This window comes from Pseudopodoces humilis, chromosome 4 (assembly GCF_049639895.1).
Source record: "Pseudopodoces humilis isolate 2021_Gansu_Grassland_sample_001 chromosome 4, ASM4963989v1, whole genome shotgun sequence".
Lineage (NCBI taxonomy): Eukaryota > Metazoa > Chordata > Aves > Passeriformes > Paridae > Pseudopodoces > Pseudopodoces humilis.
Window position 1 is genome coordinate 12,605,746 of NC_142203.1, and position 23,982 is coordinate 12,629,727.

At 44.1% G+C, this 23,982-nt stretch overlaps 1 protein-coding gene across 1 annotated transcript in view; it reads right to left on the reverse strand.

Moving 5' to 3' along the window:
- Positions 1-3,588: 3,588 nt before the first annotated feature.
- LOC102105654 (E3 ubiquitin-protein ligase BRE1A) overlaps positions 3,589-23,982 on the reverse strand; it is a 21,036-nt gene continuing 642 nt past the window's right edge. The window contains exons 2-21 of the mRNA XM_088054352.1: positions 21,880-21,939; positions 21,191-21,365; positions 20,900-21,067; positions 20,638-20,785; positions 20,291-20,473; positions 18,962-19,080; positions 17,998-18,144; positions 17,730-17,807; positions 17,293-17,412; positions 15,886-16,065; positions 15,555-15,690; positions 14,693-14,814; positions 13,987-14,381; positions 13,324-13,441; positions 11,889-12,038; positions 10,194-10,406; positions 8,164-8,289; positions 7,139-7,279; positions 6,723-6,824; positions 3,589-5,569 (exon numbers count right to left, since the gene is read on the reverse strand). Coding sequence (XP_087910478.1) covers positions 5,393-5,569; positions 6,723-6,824; positions 7,139-7,279; positions 8,164-8,289; positions 10,194-10,406; positions 11,889-12,038; positions 13,324-13,441; positions 13,987-14,381; positions 14,693-14,814; positions 15,555-15,690; positions 15,886-16,065; positions 17,293-17,412; positions 17,730-17,807; positions 17,998-18,144; positions 18,962-19,080; positions 20,291-20,473; positions 20,638-20,785; positions 20,900-21,067; positions 21,191-21,319 — 2,952 coding nt within the window. The 5' untranslated portion in view covers positions 21,320-21,365; positions 21,880-21,939 and the 3' untranslated portion in view covers positions 3,589-5,392. The remainder of the gene's footprint in view (positions 5,570-6,722; positions 6,825-7,138; positions 7,280-8,163; positions 8,290-10,193; positions 10,407-11,888; positions 12,039-13,323; positions 13,442-13,986; positions 14,382-14,692; positions 14,815-15,554; positions 15,691-15,885; positions 16,066-17,292; positions 17,413-17,729; positions 17,808-17,997; positions 18,145-18,961; positions 19,081-20,290; positions 20,474-20,637; positions 20,786-20,899; positions 21,068-21,190; positions 21,366-21,879; positions 21,940-23,982) is intronic.

The window sequence follows — 23,982 nt, forward strand, 5'->3', positions numbered from 1 at the left end:
TTACACTCCCCACGACGTGAGAAACATATTGCAGCAAAAAGCAGAGAAGTGGCTAACTGATTCCAGGCTTCTGAAATATGAAGCCATCTTAATCAGCTCACCCGGTTTAGAATTGAAAACCACTGCACAAAAATCCTGCTGAGTTTCTATTCAGAAAAATTATTACATGATTGTTCTGAGATCGTAGAGCTGCAGACCAGATAAGTTACATCAACGCAAACTGTGATTGTTTTCCATTTATACATTTTAAATGTGCTTATTGTAAACAAATTTGAGTAACCCACTGTTGGGGAGAGTACAAGTCTAAGGGATTGTGTACCAATTGTCTGACTAAAGAACAGGAGCTGACTAGCCGGTTCTTAATACTTGTCACCCGGGCGGGGTTTTTAGAACTTGACTCTCCTGAGTGGTACCTGCTTTTTCAAAAGGGGATTAGAGGTAAACTAGACTCCAAGGCAGAAACTTTAGAAATCGAGTGCCGAAAGACAGTCAAGGTACCGTGCAGGACAGACAAGATTAAGTCGTCTCGGTGGGCTGCTTTCAAGAGAAAGTACGCCATTAAGACTACAAGAGCCCCTGAAGAATATCCTTGCTGCCGAGAAGATGGTAATCCCCGCCGTATATTTCTATACGGGCGAAGGGCAAGGCAGAGGGATACACCGGTGGGGAATCCTGACTGTCCTGAGTCTAGCCGTGTGCTTGGCCGAGAGAATGATTCCCGAGGTACCTCCGGGGGAGCGTCTCCTGGGGAAGTGTGAGCAGTGTCGGACTGCCACAGATACCAGACGAATAATTAACTGTCCTCCGGAACGTTGTTTGTCTAACAGCACTCAGTATAATCTTTGTGAATTAAAGGGGGAGGTCTAGTGTTACCACTCAGGGGCAGGTTTTAAAGACGGGCAGTCTAAAACTCCTATGAGAAGAAAAACCAAAGCTACCCACTTCAAGTATAAGAGAGAAGTAAGAATGCTTCCTCCAATTCCAATCTGCAGCCAATGTAACAAAACTGTCTGAATAGGAGGAAAAAGACAATCCACCTTTTAGCATATTATAAAATCAACCCTTTGTGTTACAATAAAGCAAACTTAAAAATGTGTACCATAGGGGGGGAAAGTGTATTGGGAAGGTAAAAATTTAAAACATGAAGAAAAAGCCTCTTTTAATAATGAACCGATAATTCTTGATTTGTTAAAAAGTGATGATGACCGAGTATGTTTGCAATTCGACCAAGTGTTCTGCTTCTCCAGAGATGAGGAAGGGATGGACCCTGAAAACAAAATAAACATAACCTGTCACAAGAATATTATGAGAATTCGTTAACAGACTGGGAAGAAAATGAATGTGAGTGAAAATTATAGTCCTTCCCCCGTAGAATTAGATAAAATAACACAAATTTTTAATGTGATGGATTATTAGGCGGGGGACTGTAATAAATGAACTTATAAAAATTCGTAGAGATCTAAATAAATATATTTGTAGCGATAATAATATAAAATATAAAGTACAGTGTGGCCCACAAGTCCTTCCCAGATCTAGTCACGAATTCCCACTCGAGAGATAACGATCCTAGCCGGCGCCCATCAACGGAAAAGAATGAACAGGACATGGGCCATCAGGCTGACAGGGAAGGGCTCGGACGAGATACTCATCACCGGACCTGAACACCCCGCCTTGCAGGCCACTGTTGGGGAAGCAATCAGGCAGACAAAGGGAAAAAAAGTCCAACCGAGATATCCATCAGCTCCAACCCGATCCAACCATCCCATCCAGATGGCCTGAACCAAAATGAAATCAAGGAACACTCAGAACTTCTTTACATATGAGGAGACTCTGCCCGGACGTCTATTTGACTCTATTCTCCAACGCCAGGAAATCAATTCATCCAACAATCAAGGACCCTTGGTGAATGGTGCCTGCCTGGAATTTGGCCTCAAGGCACAAAATCCCTATAAAAACCCCGGACAGTCTGCCCTCCTTCGTGGATTTGGGAACACCTATACCTTTGGGTATAGACCCCTGTCCACCCAGCGCTGCGCTGTTTATTTTATTGTGGTTTTTCCTCATTATTTTTTTATAAAAATTGTTTTATAATAAATTGTTCTTTTATTTAACCCAAATTTGCCTTTGCATTTATAACAGTGGTAAGTATCCACTAGCAGGAAAAACACTTGCATTTTCAAAGTGGTAAAAATTGTGATTCAAAAATTACAGTGCCTTGTAGGAAAAAGGAAAGATATGGAACAATAATGCCTAAAGTGATCAGACCTGTACATTGATCTATGTTCTTTACAAATTAGTTTTAAAAGGGGAAGAAGTAATTTTTAGAAAAAAATTTTCATTGAAAACCATATAGCACAGTTTTAAGAATTTTTATTTCCTAAAAATTAACAACCTTTTCTGTTGTTAATTTTTAAACCAATTTTTGGCCCAAACACTGAAATGTAATATCTATTATTTACCTTGAGGTGTTTGTAACTGACATTAAATTCTACCAGTATTGTAGAAAACTGGGGAAGAGTTATTCTGCCACACACAAGAGAAGCACGTTTCTTTTGAAGTTTCAGTATCCTTCAAACACAGCCAAGGGTAGCTTCTCATTCTTAGCCACGGAGGACTGTGGAAAAGTCAATGTAACCGTACGTCTACTACGGGGGTGACTAAACAGTCCAATGGACCATCCACTTTTCAACCACCTGCTTCCTCATCTCTAGTAGGGCACAGGGCCAGTATTCATTTGTTTCTCATGACTCACAGAGATTACAAAGGAGGTCTTCAAAAAGAACCTTTTCTGGATGGAGCAGCACATAGACGGACATGTGGGAAATAAGGACCACGAAACATGAAGAAAAATGTCCCTTCTTTTCTGAACTCCTGTCTTCTCCTTGTAATAAATGGAATTGATTTGTGCTAACTAAATTGCAACTTTTATTAAAGCTATTACTAGAAGCAATCAAAAGAATCAGTGTTTCAAGACAGATGCACCCCTTTACAGATGTTACATGTTAAAACTGAGGTACAGGATGTAGTTTGGAAGATAAGCAATATCCCAAGATGAAAACGGCCTTGAGAGGGACAAAATTAGAACCACTTTAGGCACTGGGCCTAAAAATCAGTAAGTATAAGACTAATTAGTAGACTAACATACTTAGTATGCAGGCGCAAACCTGTAAGGTTATCCAAAGGACAACAAGGAAGAGAAGCCTTTGCCAAAAGACCACTAAAAGAAGACTGAAGACTCCCTAACAACAAGTGAAGCATGTGCTGTGAAGAATAGTGATGCAAAATAAAAAAAAATGGAAACAGGAGGAAACTTACGGGAAACATTAATGAATAAGTATAAGCGTATAGTATATAAGTTTAGCTTGAAGTGCTTTGTTTTGTACATGAGGTGGGGTAACAAGTCCTCCCCATACCCCGGTCGGTTTTGCTTATGCTTTAATCATATTAATTACTGGCAAAATATATGTATAAATTTTAATTCTTTACTAAATTGTATTATTTTACTAAACTGTATTCTTTTATACCAGATTACTATACAATTTACTAAATTATATTAATTTTAAATTAAACTTTTATTAACTCAAAGGACCTAGTTGTCAAAATTCTAATTTCATTTTTAACATCCTTTTTGCCTATTCATTAGAAGTTTCCTTGTAATTCAGTTCCTGGGATGATTTTTGTGAGGACTGTTACACTGTGTTTAATGGAAAATCCTATCCCACCGAGGTGGAACATTCGTAATTCAGGTTCTGTTTTAAGCTATTTAAGATGAATTGGGAGGAGATTTTCTAGGCAACGGGTTTCAATTTTTCTGATAAAAATGGAACAAGGGGGAGGCAACAGTGACTGTAACTGCTGCAGGCTGGGGGTGAAGGAAGGGCCATTGACACAGGTGCTGAAATGGTCCAAAATCCAGGAGAACTGGGAATCAACAAGTTCTCACAACCACTATAATGATGTGTGAAGTTCCCTGGAAGAACTCCCCAGAGGAGCTGCTGCTAGGATCAGCAGTAGCAGAAGCCAGCAGGATCTGCTCATTTTCCTGGGTCTATTTCCAGGTCGCAGGCTGTGATGGCCCCTGCTCCCACAAAGCCCTTGCCCCTGGAGGCTGCAGGGTAAAAGGTTAAACAGAGCTAGAATAATCATCTTTGTAATCTATTTTTCACTAAATACTGATGGGGTTAAGGACACAATGCCCAGGATTCATCTTGTAAGTCAGCTCTCACTCAGGCCTGCTGCTCAGGCCTCAGCACATCATACACTGAATTTAGAGAACCTTTTGATAAAGGTTGTCACCTCTTTTAACTTTTAACCCAATACTTCTAATCCTGATAAATTAGAATTCTTTCTGTACATTCTGGCAAACAGACCATCTAAAATCTTCACAGTTTCTCAGTTTAAATTTCTTCACAGTTTAAATTTTATCCACTGAGAGAAACTCATTCACTTCCACTTGAATTCTGGCCCTCCTGTTGTGTCAGGAATAAGGTACTGGGGATAGAGCCAAAGAGACAAATGTCCCAGTTGAGCATATTTTGAAAGCAGAGGAAGGAAGGAATTAAGTGTCTCTACTCTAGAAGTTTCAAGCTTGTGAGAAATGTTTACAAGAACTGGACAAAGGACGCAGATAGTACCAGAGGCAAGAGAACCAGAAAAATAAGCTAGACAACAGCTTTAATAAGAATGTGTGCACAACAAGATTAATATTTATGGTAAAGTTGAAGCAAAGGAGCTGCTAGAAGTCCTTTTCTGAGGACAATGACAGCAATGCCTCAGCCTAGGGGAAGGTAAGTACATTAACCAGAGCTCATCAGTGACATGCTATTTTCTAAGGGTCTCCAAGATCTCTCCTTTCTCCTCTTCTACATATTTAGATGTGTTTGTTAGAGGCTAGGGAGGATGTTTCTTAGTGCACCAGCCCTCAGGAGTTCTTGCCCTGACTCAGGAAGATACACAGGTACACAAGGAGCTGCTCCGCTCAGTCTACAGATTCAGTTCCTTGGCTTCTATTTGGTCTACTAATTGGGAAACTTCCCTCCCAGGAGCAGTGCCATCCCTTGATGTGATTTAATTAACATCCAAAGCAGAGCCCTCACATAAAACTCTCACTAATCTCTACTGCAGCTCAGCTTCCATCCCACCAAGGCAGCACCTCAGTTGCAGGTTCCCACCTTGGCAGTGTGAAAGTGACAGATGGGAAATTTCCTCTCAGGCACAAAGAGCACACAAAAACAGAGGGCAAGACCAAAGGGACAGAGACAAGAGGAAGCAAGATCCAGAGTGCATTTCTTTCGAGACCCTGAACGCACCTCCAGAAGACACTACAGCTCAGGTGGCAGAAGCTGACAGAGGGAGGGAGGCAGCTCACACAAGCAGAGGCTCTGTGAGGGCCTCAGCCGATGTAGATCCTGTGGAAGTCATTGGCCCCAAAGGCGGCGTTGCACTTGGGGCACTTGCGCTGCCGGGTGTCATAGCGCGTCTTCACGCACTCGAAGCAGAAAACGTGGAAGCACTTGGTGAGCACTGCGTCCTTCTTACGCATGTTGCAGCACGGGCACGTCAGGCGGGCCTGAAACACACACACAAACAGAGCTGTGAGGGGCCCTGCAGCCCAGCTGCTGTGCTCAGAGATGTCTCAAAGTGAAGGTGTTTCCATTTCTTGTGGGGGCCAAAGAATTGACCAGCAAAAGAATGCTGGACCTCCCCTGGAGAGTTTATCCCTAGGTAAGGCACCTTCCTGTTGTAGTGAGAAAAGTGTTCCTCCCAGAGACCTTTGCAGGTTACATGTTAATCTGTTGTATCCCATTGGTTTTCTTCCCCATCACTCTACCCTGTTACTTGTATCCCAGTTTCCCCTGCCCCTACTTTTCCCTATATAAACCCCAGTTTTTCCCCTGTTGAGGTAGAGCTGCTGTCACTGGCTCCCTTTGCAGAGGAACCTTTTCTTAATAAAGGCCTATACTCTGTGGAATGCCACACAGTGCTCTGAGTCCCTCTCTGTGTCGCCAGAGAGCTGCTGCTAAGCCTGAGCTGAAAATCACCTGCCGGGCCAGGGACATGCCTGTGCCCCTGGGCATCCTTTCTTAAGGCGCTTTCTTGTGACGTGCCTCGGGGAGGCCAAGAGTTAGCTTCAGATAAGCATTGTGAAAGGAGAGGCATGGCTGTGGGCCATGTGTGTGGGTTTTGACCCCCTGTGTTGGGGGATGGGTATGTGAGCCCTGGATGGAGTTGTCCTGCCCCAGGCCCCTTGTGGGGGGTGGCCCAGGAGTTCTGATTGGGTTTGAGTCCCTGGGGGTTTCTCCCTTGCTGTGTTTCTAGTGGTTCCTGACCCTGAACCTCAAAGGTGAAGACCCTCAAGAGTTCCGTCCCTCAAAAACCCCTGCTCGGCCTCTGTTCGGGGCTTTCTGTTCTGGATCTGAGTTTGTTCCCATGCTGAATAAATGGTTTCACGAACAGTAGCCCATCTTGTTAGTGTTCCATGCTAGTCCCCAGAACCCTGCGGCTTCCCTGGACGAGATCCTGAGGTTGTGGACTGCAACAGCACTTCTTCAGGGAGGTTGCGGCACCCCTACCTACCATCTTTCCCACTGCGGCAATTTCTCAGAAGGACAATGTTTTTTCTTCAGTGCCAAAGTACAGATAAGAGATATCAGATATTGAAAGTGTGCCCACACACCTTCTGCCTAAAGTGAAAAGGGAACCTGATAGACACAGATACTCACCTTGTAATCCTTGATTTCCTCCATCAGGATCTCATCACAGTTGGGAACCATGTCAGGCTTCTTTGTGGTCTCCAGCTTTCTGCGCAACCTAGAAATATCTTCCTGCATAAAAACAGGAGACAAATGAAGGAGCAGTACATTTTCTGTCACAGCTTCTCAGGGACCAAAGAGAATATCACCTGGGTAAGTAATGCCACCCATAGTTTCATCCCCTATAATCCAAGCAACAACATGATCATCTGATGCCACAAGTATTGTCAGTTACCAGCAGAAAAAAACTGAAAGAGCAAAGACCTGATGAAGCCAAAGATAAAGTGAAATTGGACATGAAAAGCAGTAAAGCTGAAACCCTCTGCAAGCTCAATGTACAAGGAGAAGGACACTAAAGCAGACAGGATTGTGCATAGGATATATACCTCAGCCCTTTTGAAGTTGAACATCTCTTTCTCTCTAGTTACTCTGTTTTCCACAATCTCCTCCTGAAAATCATGTAACTTCTTCTGAGCTAGCTCTAGCTGGGCCTTCAGATCATCTGCAAGCTGCGCTGCATCCATGGCCTGAGAAAGAAAACCAGTATAGAAGGACCAAGCACAGAAGAACAGCTCTCATGATTTCTAGTCCCTTGTTATTACTTTATTCTTAACAAGTTCTAATCATTTAGCTTCAAGATTCCTTTGGTCAAGAGCCAAACCTTGGCATACTGCAAAGCACATCACCTAGAAAAACATTAATGATCATACAGTTCTCTCCTTAATGTATTTTCAGCCTTCCAGCTTCCATGTTTTCTCTATTAAATTGTTTAGAGGCAGTTCTACAGCTGAACTAGACAGAACTGTGAGATTTCTAACAATCTTCTCTCTTCACTAGTTCTCTCCTAACTTGAAAACCAAATGCCCTTAACACCATGAATTGTTGTATTAAGCACAGGTGACACTTGCTGAATTCTCCCCAGCTTCTCTTCACAGTGATATTCCTGCTTTTCTTTCTCCATATTTTAATGTAATTTCTGTATTTTTGCTAAAACTTAGCAACAAAGGCAGCATCAACCATAAGACTTAGTCTTTACTGGTAAGACACCTACTTTTTTGATCTTAGGCATTTGTTAGAAGTGTTCCCGTTCCCCAGCTCTATTTTCCTTTTGCTTACCTCATCTTTCCCACAAAAGCTTTGACCCCAGTTAACTTCACCTGGCTGCTATCTCTTTCTTCACTACAGGTTTCACAGAAACACGTATGTCCTGCTTCTCCTTATCAAAGGAAAACATTAGTATGTAGTACTTTAATCATAGCTCCCTGCAGGACTCCTCAGCCTTCTGATATACTCATCCAAAACCAGGGAATACCAGGTTCTGTAATGCCAATGAGAGCTCAGAGCCTTCTATGCCTCCCACAAGGCAGCAGCTCCACCACACAGCCCAAGAGGAAACAAAGGCATCGCTCACCTTGCGTTTGTTCATTTCCAGGGCCTGTGTTCGCAGACCCAACTCCTTCTCTCCTGTTCCAATACTGCTCTGCAGTAAGTGTTCCTTCTCCTCCAGCTTACGTACAACCTGCAGCTGGGCATCCACCTTGGAAAGGGAGACAGAAGGAACAAAGGCAATGAATGCATGCTCTGTGGGTCTTCAGAGCTGTCACTCAAGCTGCTACTCAACCCTAAAACCACCCCTGCTTCCCCATCACCAAGGAGCACACCTTCAGCTTGCCTTTTCCTCCCTGAACAGCTGTGCCTATATCTAGAGAGCCATACCTAGATCTCTCTGGTCAACACTTAAAAACCTAGCAGTCAAATATTTGCAATAAAGATGTCTTAATTTTTGGACAGTGGTGTAAAAACTTGCTGCAAGGCAGTGAAAAGTTGCACAGTGGTTCCAAGGATGACAAGATACAGAGTCATAGAATGGCCTGGATTGGAAGGGATCTTAAAGATCATCTAGTCCCAGCCTCCCTGGGATGTCTTCCACTAGGCCACATTTGTCAAAGCTCCATCCAAGCCTGCCCTTGAACACTTCAGGGATGTGTGTTGGGGCACACAGGGATGGGGCATCCACAACTTCTTAGGGCAACTTCTAGCAGCCCTTCTAAGTGAAGCACCATACTCTCAGTAAAGAATTTATTCCTAATATCTAATCTAAGACTTCCCTCTTGCAGTTTAAAACCTCTTGTCCTGTCATCATATGCTCATATAAAAAGTTCCTCCCCCTCCTTATTTTAAGCCCACTTCAAATACCGGAAGCCTGCAATGAAGTCTCCCCTGAGACTTGTCTTCTCCATGCTGAACAAGCCCAGCTCTCTCAGCCTGTTCTTGTAACAGAGGTGCTCATTTCTTCTCATCATCTTTACAGGCTCCTCTGGACTCCCTCCAACAGGTCCATGTGTCTTTCCTGTGCTGAGGCCCCCAGAGCTGCATGCAGCCCTGCAGCTAGGGTCTCATGAGGGCAGAGTAGAGGGGCAGAATCCCCTCCCTCAGCCTGTTTCCCATGCTGCTTCGGATGCAGCCCAGGATGCAGTTGGCTTTCTGGGCTACCAGCATGAGCTGCTGGGTCACGTCCAGCCTCTCATCCACCAGAATCCTTCTCTGTCCCAGTGTTCTCAGTGACTTCTTCTCCCAGTCTGTGCCCATGTCTGAGGTAGTTCAGACTGAACCATGGTTACCAATATATACAAGTAAAGATAGAATATACAGGTAGAAGTAGCATTACAACAGGAAAAGGACTTCCCACTTTTCCTCACCCATCTGTTCTCCATAGCAGTGAACCCGTAGGACATTTTAATGCTCATACAGCAGTCTCAGCTTCTTACAAAGACAGGCCCCTTTGAAGCCCGCTATGTTCCTAGGCTGGTGAGAGGAACATTCCATCCTGGACTCATTTTGGTGAGGATAGTTAATTCTCTTCAGAGCATCTCACATGCTGCTCTGTTTTGTATTTTGGAGCAAAACACTGTCAGTAACACAGCACTGTTTTAGCTTTTGCTGAGCAGAACTTAACACAGCATCAGGACCTTCTGTGTCTCATGCTGCTCACCAGCAGGTAGGCTGAGGGTGCCCAAGAAGCTGGAATGCTACACAACCAGGACAGCTGATCCAGCTGGCCCAAGGGGTGTTCCGTACCCTACAATGCTGTGCTCAGCAGTAACAGCTGGGGGAAAGGAGGAAATGGGAGGATGTTCAGAGCTGCAGTGCTTACTAAATAATAATAAGGCATGATGAAGCCCTGCCTTCCTGGAGATGGCTCAACTCCTGCCTGCCACAGGAAGTAATAAATTAATTTTTTGTTTCGCTTGTATAGACATCTTTGTTTCAACTGTTAATGCTTTTATTTCATCTCACCTGTTTTCTCACTTTGTCCTCTCTGATTCTTTCCCCTTCCCCTCAGCAGGGGAGCAAGCAAATGCTTGTATGATAAACAGATAACCCACAACACTTCCACCTTCCCCATCAGCTCTCTTGTCTTCTCTCCTTTTTCCATATTACCTGTGTTTTCAGTGTCAGAACTTGGTCTGCCAGCTCCTCCTTTTCCTCTTTCAGCAGCTTATGGATCTGGTTGGACTTGATACGTTCTGACATCAGCTTAAAGTTGGCATCATCCTTCTCCCTCAGCTGCTGCATCAGGCGGATGTTCTGCTCTTGCATGTCTTCAAAGGCTTGGCCTGTCACATCCATTTCCGACAGCAGGGCTTCTTCCTCCTGCAAAAGAATCACAGGCTCTGGCTAAACTGTGCCCTACAATGAGCCTGAACATTATATTCAGAGACACCAAACCTAGTGAAGATGAAGGAAGATTCTTGGTGTCAGGGAACACCATCATTCCAACAACCAGAAAAACATACTCCCTACAAGTCTGCACCACAGCAGAGATACTCTGAATTTGAAGGTGCAGAGAAAAGATAGTCACCTGTCACCTGTCTCACAGAATCAGTTATGACACAGTCGTTGGCAGAGCTGGGAAGGAACCAACTCCCAATTCCCAGCAGCTGAACAGCTGTCAGATACACCAGGCCAAAAACTCTACATGGACAGCTTGACAGCTCCCAGCTAACAGGCTGCCAAGCCTCTTAAACTCACTTTGACCACTTTAGCATTGACAATGTAGAGCATGTCTCTTCTACAATAACAAGAATCTGAATTCTAAAAATGTACACATCAATTCATTGGCTTGCCTCTACCCTGCTCTTTCATTGGATTAAGAGCAATTAATCCTTTTAATTTTTTTTAGCAGAAGGCATGTACCAGTTCCATGCAAACATATTCACTAGATGAACTGAGGAGATAATAACTCTTAAAACAAAACTCTAATCTCTTCCCCCAATGGCTGATAAAGCCAATTCTCCTCTGTGTGCTTCACCAAGGCCACATGTTTAATTGTTTATTTAATGCTAATTGTTATTAAACATTTCCTACCATGGCCTGCCTGTAATACCCCAGAGCTGAGGGTTGAGGGGGTTAATTTGTTCGTGGTTCTTTTGCTTGTTTTCTTTCCTTTTGGTAAACAAGGACCAAACTCCCATTTCCGGACAGATATAAATATACATCCAGATATAAATGATGATACATAGTTGTGGAGGCCAAAGAACCAGCCAACAGGGAGCTTGCTACACTCCCTTGGAGAACTCATTCATAATCCACAGACCCTGTTGTTACAGAGAGCAAAATTTCTCCCCAGAGACTATGTTAACCCCTGGTTCACCATTGGTTCTTCCCTTTACTCTCTGCCCCTGTGCCTGCATCCCGTTGGTTACTGGTACCTCCCCGCCCCTCGCCTTCCCCATATCTACCCTGGTTTTTCCCCAGTTCAGAGAGCTTCTGTGCTGGTTCCTTTCACAGAGGATCCTGCTCTAATAAAGGGTGATTTCTCTGTGGAATCACTAGCCAGAGCTCCAGTCCTTTCTTCCCTGTGTTGCCTGGGAGAAGTTTCTGCCGAGCCAGACACCACTTGCTGGGCCAGGAGAGGGATGTGCCAGTGCCTCTGAGAGCTGTCATTCTCAGGATGCTTATTCAGGAAGGTCACAGCACTCCTGCCATCCCAGCTGCTGTGGCACACATATACATATACAAATGATGACAAATATAAACATCCAGATATAAATTCCTTCTCTTCCTGGAGGCAACCTGAAGGCAGCTCCCTCATAGTTGCTCCAGCCAAAAGAGAACTCATCAGAAACTTCTCACCTGCTTAGCCATAGCAAGTTTCTTCTGTAAATATTCAATCTGTTCCTCCACTGCTCGGATCTTGCGGAGGGCATCCTCATCAGCCATCTTTTTACTCTCCTTTTTTTCCTTGTCTTCCAATTCTTTTACCCTCTGCCTTAGTTCTTCGAGCTACAAGAACCAACCAGAAATGATATAAACATAAGGATGTGCCCTGAACATTGTTAAGAGCCTATTTTCCCCAAAAATCTCTGAAACACTCAGGACTGCCTTCAAAGCATGGCAAAAAAAAAAACCCATCATTTTGACAGAGTATTACAGGCAGATGTGCCACTGAGATGGGCTGTAAGCCCAAGATCTTCCACACCTTAGAAAATTTCACAGCATCTTTTATCAGAGTAGGAACATCAGTATCCTGCAACTGTACATGTATGGATATGTGGACAGAAAGCAACTGCTCCTTAAGGACATCTGGTCAAGGATCTGTTTCCACACAAGAAGATGACAGGAAAAAGAGGAGGTAAAATAAAACATACAGAGATGCAAACTTGGCAGAAAAATGGTAAGGGAGGTAGTGATGAGAATGAAACCTGGTCAGTCACATTAAATGATGAAAACACATAGGACTGTGAAAACGCTTATTCCATCAAGTGTGGAATATCTGAGTGTGGGAGAAAGAGAAAACCAGAAACAAAATATACAGAGACACAAACCTGACAACATAAACACAGAGACAAAGAGAGGAAGAAAACCTCTCTGGTCACAACAGCTGATAGGATTCCAAGAAACCACACAAACCACTTCCAGGAAGATCAGCTTGGACTTTGAAACTGATGACACTGTAAAGCAGGAATGGCTCCTGAACTGGGAGGGCTGTGGGAATCAAGAGCTGTTCAAATCCAGAAGCAATATGCAGGGAAATGGAGATCAAGGATGAACAAACTGGGGTTAGACAGAGAAGGGTATAAAAGGAGCCAGTCCCATGGAAAATATGGGCAGTCAGTACACATTTGTCTGGCTCAGCCTTGCACATGATCATCACAGCCTGTCCTGTTCTATCTTCTTTTTATTACACATTTTCTTAAGTATCCCCACGTAACCTAACTCTTTACCCCATGTATGTGGGCTACACAGAATAAGTGCTGCCTATAGGTGAGACCTGCTTGTGAAGAAGGTAAGAGGGGCTTGGAACCACAGGGATCCCAAACAGAGGGACATGCTGGTACTTAAGGGATCTGCAAATGGGTCGGTGCTTATGAACCTAGAGATTGTTGTGTGTGTGTGTGCCTGCACTAGCAACCAGTCCCTGTTTATTCCAGACCATTCCAATCCCTAAGTGACAAAGCTGAAAAGACAAACAATCCTCAGATCTGAGGAAACAACACAGTTCTGCTGCAGAGTATCTGAAAAGAAGTTTAACACATTAAAAAGAAAAAAGAAGAGTAATTAGAAATACCTCAGCTTTTGCTTTCTTCTCAGCTGCCATCAGCTGCACTTTGTCCCTCTGCTCTTTGGGGGCTGATCTGTACATATCTAGCAACAGTTTCATCTCCTTCTGGCTCTCCTGGGCCTTCCTGGAGAAAGGGAGACAGACCACTGTGAGAACACAGCAGCAAAGCCACACTGTTACACAGCCAGCATGAGAGCCTGGCAATATTCTCTCCATCACCCACATGGACGTGGAGTCATCCTTTGCTCATCTTACGCTGGTAACATAAAACAGCAGCTGAGTACAGGCTGGAAAAGAAACATGTTCAGGCACATGGGTTGGAGTGAGGTGGAGATGAAATACATATACTAACAATAAGCTACAACCTATCCACCTCTGCTTTGAGAACCATCAAGGAGTGGGAACACTCCTGTGTGAACTTCTATGTTATTGTTATGACAGCAACAAATAAACATTACTTGACCATGAAGTATCTGGTTTGGTAACTCATGCTCTAGACTATTGTAGGAAAAACATTTCTACATTGACCACATCACAATCAGATACAGAAGGTGTCAAGAAACTCTCTTGGCTCCAAACTTCAATGATACTGATCCCGTAAAAGCAAGAACTTGCAAACAGCCCAGGCTTGGGCACTGCTCCCACAGGAAAGGGAGAAACAACTCTTACTTGAGCTCAGCCTTCAGCTGCTTGATCACTTCAGCCTCCTTCTTTCTTCCCTCTTCATGCTTCCCTTTCTCCTTCTCTTTCAACTCTCTCTCCTTCTCTGATTCCTTCTGCTTCTGCTTTTCCCGCTCTCGTTCCTTTTCCTTCTCTTTCTCTTTTTCTCGTTCTCTCTCTTTCTCCTTCTCTCGTTCCCTCTCCCTTTCCCGTCTCTCCCGCTCCCGTTCCTCTTCATCTCGCCTGGCCTTCATTTCATGAACATCTTCAGAAGCAGCCTTGGGAACAGACACTTGGGCAGAAGGATCATCAGGCTCCTGCTTGATCTCTGCAGGTTCCTCCTTTGTGTCTTCAGTGCTGGTGGACTGGGTCTGGAGGAGAGCACTGCCACTGCGAGAGCGGATCTGGTGTGGAACAGCAAGAGAGATGACCAAGAAAACAAACATTTAAGTTCTTAGCCAGGAGTCTTCCTTACCCCCTTCTCCTTTGTCTTCCCAGACCTATGCTTCCACGTCCCTTTTCATGGAACACTACACAGCTACAAAGGAAGAGCATTCATTTGGTCAAAGGAAGCAGCGAAGCGCAGAGCTCCGCAGAAAATTTCACTGCATCCTGAACACTGTATCAGAAAGATAGATACATGGGATCAGTTGATACAGCATTCCCCCTTCCCCTAAGCACTTTCCCCTCTTTTCTGGCATTCCTGCTGTGTTACCTTGCTCAGGTCAGACTGGGCCTCTCTCAGTTTGCGCTTGTATCTTAACACCTCTCCCTTCAGCTGGTGGTTGTGATTCTGAAGGCTACTGATGAGGTGACGCATCTCCCGATTAATTGGACCTGCAAAAACAGAAATACCTCTGTAACAAACCACAGTGTTTCTGTCCACCTTCTTGGGGACTTTCATGGAAACGGAGAACAAGCTAAATGACAATGACAAAGAACAAAGTAAGACTCTTACCATTCTGCCACACAACAGAGCAACACAAAACACTTGCAGAAAAAAATTATGCCAGTTTTATATGCAACCATAAGTCCTTGCAAATTAACAGTCCTAAGTTTCCACTTAACATTATTTTTATGCCCATGATCCCATGGGAAATGTGTCATGTTACAAAAGAAATCTGATTTAAATGCTACTACAGAAGTAATTTGCTTCCTCTGTTGGAATTTAAGAATTACTGCTTTGCTATCTAGATTGTCCTTACAGACCTGGAAATGAATCTGCCCTCACAAGTAATCTTTAATAATGCAAAATATCTTGTCATAAACCAAAATTTTTTTTTTACTTATCTATCTATCTATCTATCTATCTATCTATCTATCTATCTATCTATCTATCTATCTATCTATCTCAAAGTGTATTTATTATGCAGCATCAAGAAGGTAGTCAGATAACATGGAACTGGCCTCCCAGTAAAACAGGTGAAGAGCTTTGTTTTTTGAGATGAAGAGATCTGCCAGAAAAAGTATTTAACAGTAACAAAGAATCCAGCCAGGTGTTCTAGTGCACTGTAGCCCCTAATGGGCATGGGTGGGCAACAGGCCACCAATTTAGACACAGTAGAACAACACCATACCTGCTTGCTCATTGGCAGCAAGTGTCTGTTCAAACTCTATCCTCAACATCTCATACTCTTTGCGGACTTGTGCCAGGGTGTCCTCCAGCTGAATCACCTCAGTGCGTAGCTTCTTGTGAAGACTGACCTCATCCCTCTGAGGAACAAAAAGGAAGCAGAACTTGGTGCTTTGAACCTCGAGTATCTCTCACCTCATCAATATAAGGTACCACAAGAGCCTGAATTATTGCCAGAAACATAAATTTCCTGAGCACCCGCAGAGGCACACAGATCCAGCAGTGACGGTCAGTGGCACGACAGAGTTCCCAGGCTGATGAAGCAGAGGTGTTACCTCGATCAGTTCAACCTGGCGCTGGTGTGTGGCACGGGTGCTGTGGAGCAGTGTGCGGGCCTCGTCAAGGTGCACCTTCAGCTGGAGACTCTCGTTATACAAAACAGAAAACTGGGACTGCATGCAGCGATATTCCGGGGTCTCCTTCACAGCCTCTTCCACTGCTCGTCGCAGCTCAACCTAGTTATGACACAAGAAAATGCCACAAAAAGGAATATTATCCCCTTGCCTTTGGTCTCTGTCTCAAGATAGCAAAACAGTGACTCACGCTGCCACAAGCAAAGACAAAAGTAGAACTTCAATAGCAGCACTGTGAAGTAGATCCAAGTGATATGCTTCAGTACCGATTTTAAAAAGTCTCTGTGGTCTCTGCATGCACTAGGCTGCTTCTTTTGCACAACCACATCATGCAGGTTCTTGGCTCTTGGTCCTGAAATAGCTTCACAAAGATATGAACTTAGAAAATATAAAAAATTGTAATCACCCAGATCAATAAAGATGGACACATAGAAAAGTATGAGAGAACAAAGAAAATGCACATGCAAGTAGGTGTTGTTAGCCTTCTTCCAGTAAGACATAATGACTGACAGAAAGAGAAATTTAAAAAAACCCCAAAGGTACAGAACTGAATTCCTAGAAAAAAGTTAGCAATCGTGACTAGCGGTGGAGAACATACACATATATACATGTATTCAGCTTAGAAGTAATTAGGGGGAAAAAGTTGTAAGCTAAAGAACGTTTCTCTCTAAACAAACTCATATGGATAAACAGAATTCAGAGCTGCCTCAAGACAGTTTCCACCATCAGATCTCTGAAATTTAGGTTCTCCAGACAGACATTACTTATAGCTGGCACTGACCACTAAGATGACATTTGGATTACTCTCTCCATCATACACTTCACAGAGTCACAGCTTCTTGCATTTAAAACATCACCACCTTTAAAACATCACAAACTCATAGGCAGTTTCCTACCTATCCATCCCTCACACTGGGAAAGACAAATTCACTGACTCTTTCAAGAGCTTCTCTCCCCACATAAGTTCCCTGAATGTTTCTGTTCCTTGGCTCCACTTGCACAGGCTGTGGGCAAGGTGGAAGAGGGATCACTACTTGTAAAGATGTGAAAACAGTTTTAACCAGACATAGTCAAAACAGACTGAAAGATCAGAACGGGGCATGGGCAGGAAACCATTACAATTTCCAACGGTGGCCACACGGTATCACCAACACGCTGAACAGCAAGTGGAGCCACAGACTCGCTGAATTGTATCTGGAGCCAAGTGTAACACAGCTAAAGAGCAGGCTCAGAACAGGCACTGCTAATGAGCTTTTCTGCAGACACAGCACTGCAAAGCTGAGGGCACCTCAGAACACCTTCATCCTCACATAGCTACAGATGTCTCACCTTGAGCTTTTCATTTTGTGTTGTTACTTCCTCAAGATCCTGACGTAGTTCCTCCAATTCATTAAGGCGATTCCCAGCAAGCTCTTTATTCTCTTCCAGCTCTGCATTCATCTCCTCAAACTGTTGGGATAAACTGCTTATAAATCCCACTGTTAATGTTTCTCCTGAGTGTCCTAATGAATTACCTGTTCATGCAGTAACAGCAATTACAGACTGAGCAGTCAGGTAATGTGACCAAGTGAAATAGAGTCTATTTCCACCAGATGTTTCATGAGCAGGAAACTCGTACACAGACAAAATGGCTTGCCCAGAGTCACCCAGCTTTGTGTCACAGGATCTAAAATTATCTAAATTAAGTATCTAAATTCTGCTCAAATTGTGGCCCTTGTTCTCCTTGACTTTATTCTTCCCCTTGCCCACAACCAAGCTGACCTTACCTTGCGGGCATTAATGGTGATTGTTCCCCCATAGAGGCTGCTCCCAGCTCCATACACCTTGTAGCCTTTGGAATTTACCTGCAAAAAATGCAAGAGATTTCCTTATGACCCAATGAAATACTGACAAGAGTGATGCAGCAGATCCAAGACCAAAGAAGATACAGTGCAGGTTCTCAGCTCTCCCAGCCAAGTCCTAGAGAGGATGTCACACACCCATCCAACAGCAGCCCCACCTCCCAGGTTTCCTGGCCAGCAAGGCAGAGCTTACTCGTTCCAGGACGTCGGCCAGGTGGCGGTTGAGCCTCTGCTCCCTCTTGCGGATCTTGTCAATATCCCACTGAAGGTCATCAATCATTGTCTCCAGGACAGACACCCGGGATTCTGCTGTCTCCACCCTCTCTTGCAGCTTGGAGAACTGCAATCAAAGGAGTGCTTCAGCCAACACATTGCATAGAATCAACTTTCCCTGAGGCTGCTCAGGAGTAATTTTTCTCTTATCCACCATGCGCTTTTCATCTTTTGCTGTAGTGACAGACTATTCCATGAACTGTCCTTAATTTTACACTGGCCAAATCCCAAGACGGCAACAAAAATAAGACAAAACTGAAAATGGAGAAAGAGCAGGAAGCTGCTAATAGCTGGCAGAATACAGAGACAGCCACCTCACCTTATTCAAAAGCTTTTTTGATTTTAATCTCTTCAATCCCTATGTCCATCTACTCTACAGAGCACCTAAGTGCTCAGAGGTCTAACACTGAGCAAGACCAGCATTAACACAATTTTTAAATGAACTGAAATCTCTCAAACAAATCCTGCTAATAATGTGAATCCCTTAATAAGTGGGATCATCTTGTAACTGTCAAACAACACAGAGAAACCAAGGAATTCAGACTGACAGGGATGCTAGCTAGACTGTTCCAGGTGTCTACACACCCCCCTTAGTATCACTTGCCCCCAGTTCCTCTGCTGTCCCCTTTTCTTTTGAAGTTAAATCCATTCAACTCACTGACTTGCTTATTTCCTTTCCTTTAGTCGTGTAACAAGCAAAACATTCTGATTTATACAGAAAATCTATGTACACCTCTCTACAACAACATTACTTTCATAACTTTTGAACCATGCTGCTCCTGTGCCTCTCAAAGGAAATAAGCTGCTTTCCAAACTATGGTAACAAAAAATTATGCTACTAAGCAGGACCCCAAAGCAGATTTCTTTCTCTCTCATTTTTATACCTCCTGAGACATGACTCTGTGCTTCTCCTGAAGAACATCAACCAGTTCCTGCAGCCGTCCATTCTCATGTGACAGGTAGGAATTCAGCTCCACTACTGCTTCTTCCATCAGTGATATATCTGAAAGGTACACAAAGAAAAGGAAATTAATGGAAATCAAGGAACACTGATTTTAATTCCTGAACAGCAGAGAGAGAAATAAGAAAACAGAAAAGGAGATTTCTGGGTTTAACATTTACCCTGCCTCTCCCACAAGGCTACCTCTGCCTCAGGCTTCCTGAGGGCCTGACCTCCATCCACAGAGAGCTTTGACTTGCACTCCCTGAGCAAAACGCTCTGCAGTTTAACAGTGCTGCACACACCTGGCATGGGGACCATCCCCTCACACCAGGGATTACTTCAGCTTTGTCTGGACCAGCAACCCAGAGCATGCCCTTGGAATTCAGGGACACCCAAATGCTGTCCAAATTCATGCATAAAACTCTACAACAGGTGATACCAAGTGACAACCACATCACCGCAGTGACAAGGGAAACTAGAGCATAGGCTCACATGGCAACAATGTCAAAGCTACTACAGTTTATGACTGCTAGCCAGGCACAGCAACACCTCCCTACAGCAACACGAGACGGTCACAGCACACAGAAGGCACACCAAGCATGAGCTGATATTCCACCCAAAGTTTTGTTCAAAAGATTAAAATGCTAACCTTAGCTAATCAAGTTTTTTCAATAGTCATCAGAGTGTAAAGTGAATATGCTACATTAATTTTTAGAAGCTGGTCACTTGGCTTGCTCTGCAGAACTCTGCTTGTTCAAAACTGACAGATACACTAAGCACAGCACGCTATTAGATGGGCACCATTTTTCTCAGGACTCAGTGGAAACTGAGCTGTTGGTTATCCCTACACGTTCTACTAAACTGCAAAGCAGAAGGAGCCCACCATCAGTTTGCAATGCTGATTTCACTTTTACTTGTAAACATGAAGCCTTTTATGTGGTGGCTGAGGACAGCTGGCTGGTAAGGTTCAACTATGCTCTCTGACTTCTCAGGCACATGAACACAGTACTGGCAGAAACAGCTGCTTCTTAGCCCAACATGCTGAGCAGAGCCCAACATCCTCAGCATTCAAGTACAGAGGTAGCTACAATACACTTCTGGCACATGGTCCTTTAGTAGAGGTTTTGGTAACGAGAGTTTAGAAAGCCAAACAAATTCATTTTGGAAAACAAATGCACATGAGAAGGACTAGATCTTAATGTCTACAATGCAGGATCAGGTCTAAGGGGGAGGCAGATAAGCACTCTTGAATACCTGCCACTGGTCATACCTCCACTATTCAGCTTGTGAGACAGCACATCCACCTTCTCCTGCAGCTTGTCATACATTGTCACAATCTGGGCAACAGCTCGGCGGGAGGACTCCACACGCTCCTGCAGCTGAGATTCTATCTCCTCACTGGTACTGCTGGCTAGAGTGGCCAGGAAGGAGAATGCTGGCTCCAGTCCTTCCCCTGGAAACATAAAGAGATGAAAAGAAGTACATGTGCTCTAGAAGGTAGCATATCACTGATCTTTACAACCACAATAAAAGTCTCCATCAGCCTTTTGAAACAGACCTCAGCATTGCCCGTAGCAGAAATCCATCTTTCCCACTGTCCCCAGACAGGTGCCTCACCTCGTTCTCTTTCATCTTTGCGCTCCTGATTACTGTCAGAGTCTGGTTCAGGTTCTGGCACCACCAGTGCTTTTCTTTCAGACAAAAAGTCTCCAAGACCTTGGTCCAGGTCAAAGCGTTTAAGGATGATGCGGATATTTTCATCAAACTGAATGATGGGACAAGCAATGCAAGAGAAAGAATGGATGTGAACAAAGGAAGTGCAGTGGTACAGCAGAGACAAGAAAACAGTGAATATTAAGGAACAAAAGCTGTTACCAACCTGATTCCAGTATCGGTTGATGATCAGCAGAGAGGCATCATCGGTGGCCTGCCGACGCTCCAGCTTCTCAATGTGCTCCCGCAGCTCATCTTCGATGGCTTGGCGCTGGTCGAGCATCTCTGCGAGCTTCCGGTTCTTGGTCTGCAGGGTCCGGATGTCCAGCTCCTCCTGGACACAGGCACACGGGACACAGGCCAGGTCACAGAAGGGCTCATCCTGACCCCAGAGACATTTTTGCCTCCAGATGAAAAATAACAAAATGTGGAGTGGGGGTATGTAAGGAAGACATACCGTTGATGAAACACCACCAAGTTTAATGGTCTCCACAGTGGTGCCTGAATCTTCAACCCCTGCCTTCTTCTCTGGAGGTGCAGAAGGGCCAGGCTCTCCAGCCGCCCGTTTATTACCAATTCCAGACATGGTGGCTGAAGTGTACAGACTCTCAGCTTCTCCTTCTTCCTGAACACTGTTAAAAGAGATGCCAAATACACATCCACATGGTCAATTTGTTTGGGGTTTTTAACATGCTGACCCATCATGGTAACAATATGCCCAGAACAGAGCAGATTATGGAAGTAAAAATATTTTGAAAAATATCTGTTGGGAGGAATGGATTAAAAGTGGAAGACCGGTAAGGATGACTGTAAATCACTCAAGTGACATTGCAGCTGGGAATAACCCTTGATAAGCCAGTGATCCTCTGGCATGGGCTGAGTTTAAGGGTGCCCACATAGGGCATATATAAGGTCTCATACTGCACCTCTGCCCAAGTGTTGCTTTGGGGATCCCACAAGTAGCAAGGTAATGGAAACAAATCTACTCCTTGTGTTCTAACTGGGAGTTTGTGCCAGCCTGTGCTGACTCACACATGCTGGTCCAACATTAAGCTGTAAAAGACACTAGCCCGATCAGTACTGCAAACATAAAGCTGATGGGGAAAATATCCATTGGTCTGTAACGCTAAAATGGAAGTACTGTACCTTATCACCCTCTTTGCAAAAAAATCTTCACCCAGGTTCAGTGGTTCAGTCACTGCTCTTCTGCATTAACAAAAATGAACCAGGTTAGACTTTAGCAGACAAATGAGATGGTGTGTTTGTGGCACCAGTTCACTGCACAACAACCAAACTGTTCTTATTCAATCTACACAAAACGCCAGTCCAAGCTGAGGGAATAAATGAGTCCTATACTTAGAAAGCTCACAAACCCTACGGAACTGAAAAGCAACTCAAGGTTTGTAAAGACCCATTCCAAGAGTTTTCCTGTGAACCAGGAGATATGCAGACTTGTTTAAAGAAAACCCATTCCTAACTCAATGCAGTCTGAAAAGCTCTGGACTAATAGAGAATCACAGACCAGCTGAGGCTGCAAGGGAGGACTGGAGGTCACCTGCCCTGTGCTCCTGCACAAGGCAAACCAAAGGAGGCTGCCAAGGGCCCTGTCCAGGCAGCCTGAGCATCTCCAGGAACAGAAACTCAGTCATGGCTCTGGGCAGCCTCTCCAGTACCTGATCACCCCCAACATTAAGACAGGCTTTTCTCATGGCTGAAAAGAATTTCCTGTAGTTCCCTAAAATAATATAGAGCAAAATTACAAGTATATCCTCAAAGGGTTTCAAACACAAATGGAGTGGCTGGAGATGGAAAATGGAACCAATTACATCTTCACTAGACATAAGCTGCATTCTTCTGCCACAGTCACTGATGCTGAGCCAGCCTCTAGACTGAATGAAACCAGAAGTGAATGAAGTACAGACCATATCAGCAAAACCTGACTTGTTCCATCTAAGCCTATAACAGCATTTACAGTCAAACTAGGGGTTATGAACTGAACCTTCCAGTTCTTATCTCTTTTAATTGAGCAGTTCTACTGAAAGCCACAAGGCCATTGCATTTTGAAGAAGAAGCTCATACACTGCTTTGTCAAACCTCAGCATTTCACAAGCCTCTCAGCTTGGAATTGCCCTTCCTCAGATGCAAAATAGTAAAAAGATTATTTCTAAGTGAGCTACTGAAACAGCACGTATGGGATCCTGTGAGGTATCATTTAAGAAAAACATTAAATTACATCTCAAATTAAAAAAACAAAGACAACTGCCACAGAACCATTTTACTTCTCTCAGCAGCAGCACTGACTTTAGTTGGAATTCCAGAAGCATTGGAAGGAAATAGCTGTCACTAGAAACATCTCATGTGTCCCATGTCACTCCAGCAAGCCACCACTGTCCACTGCCTTTCACACTTTTTGTCCATGGACAAAATACCCCTTCCACTGCCTCCTGGCACCACCCTCCTCACTCCCAGCTCCCCTCTCACCACCTCCTCACACACTGTACACCAGACCACAGCTCATTAACTTTCTATGACCACAGACCCTCTCTTTCACAGAATCATTTAGAATGGGAAACACCTCTGAGATCAAGTCCAGCCTATGAACCAATGAAACCTTGTCAGCCACACCATGGCACTGAATGCCAAATCCAGCCAGGGACAGGGACCCCACCACTTCCCTGGGCAGCCCCTTCTAGTGGCTGACAATCCTTTCTGCTGCTCACACATGGAAGAGGAAAAGATCTCTAAGCATGAATGTACATTTCTTTGAATGTCAGATTTATTTCCTTTTTGACACAGAACAGCTGATCTACTCTGCTAACGAAGAAAGTAAGTTTTACTTACTCTGAATTTGCTTTAAAAAAAGATGGATTTCTGATGACAAGCGCTATAGACTGAAACTCAAATTTGACTTTTTCTCACTTACTACCATTTTACAACTACATCCAGAACCTTTACTACATCTGCCACCACCAGATGTTCATTCTACACTACATAAACTACACTACACACATATAAACCTGTATTTATGAACAGATACAGAACTATAGAAATAAAAGCACTGTGCAAACTTTAAAGCTGCTATTTGAGTTTATACTCCCCAGCAGGAACTCCAGTCAACAACGTTACATCCACAAGCCTAATGGGGACTTTTCCATGCCTTCAGGTCAGGTTCAGCAAGAATATCTTAAGCATGGAAGGAAAAAGGGGAAAACTGCCAACCCCTGCTCTACCTGGCCCTAGCAAGGCATG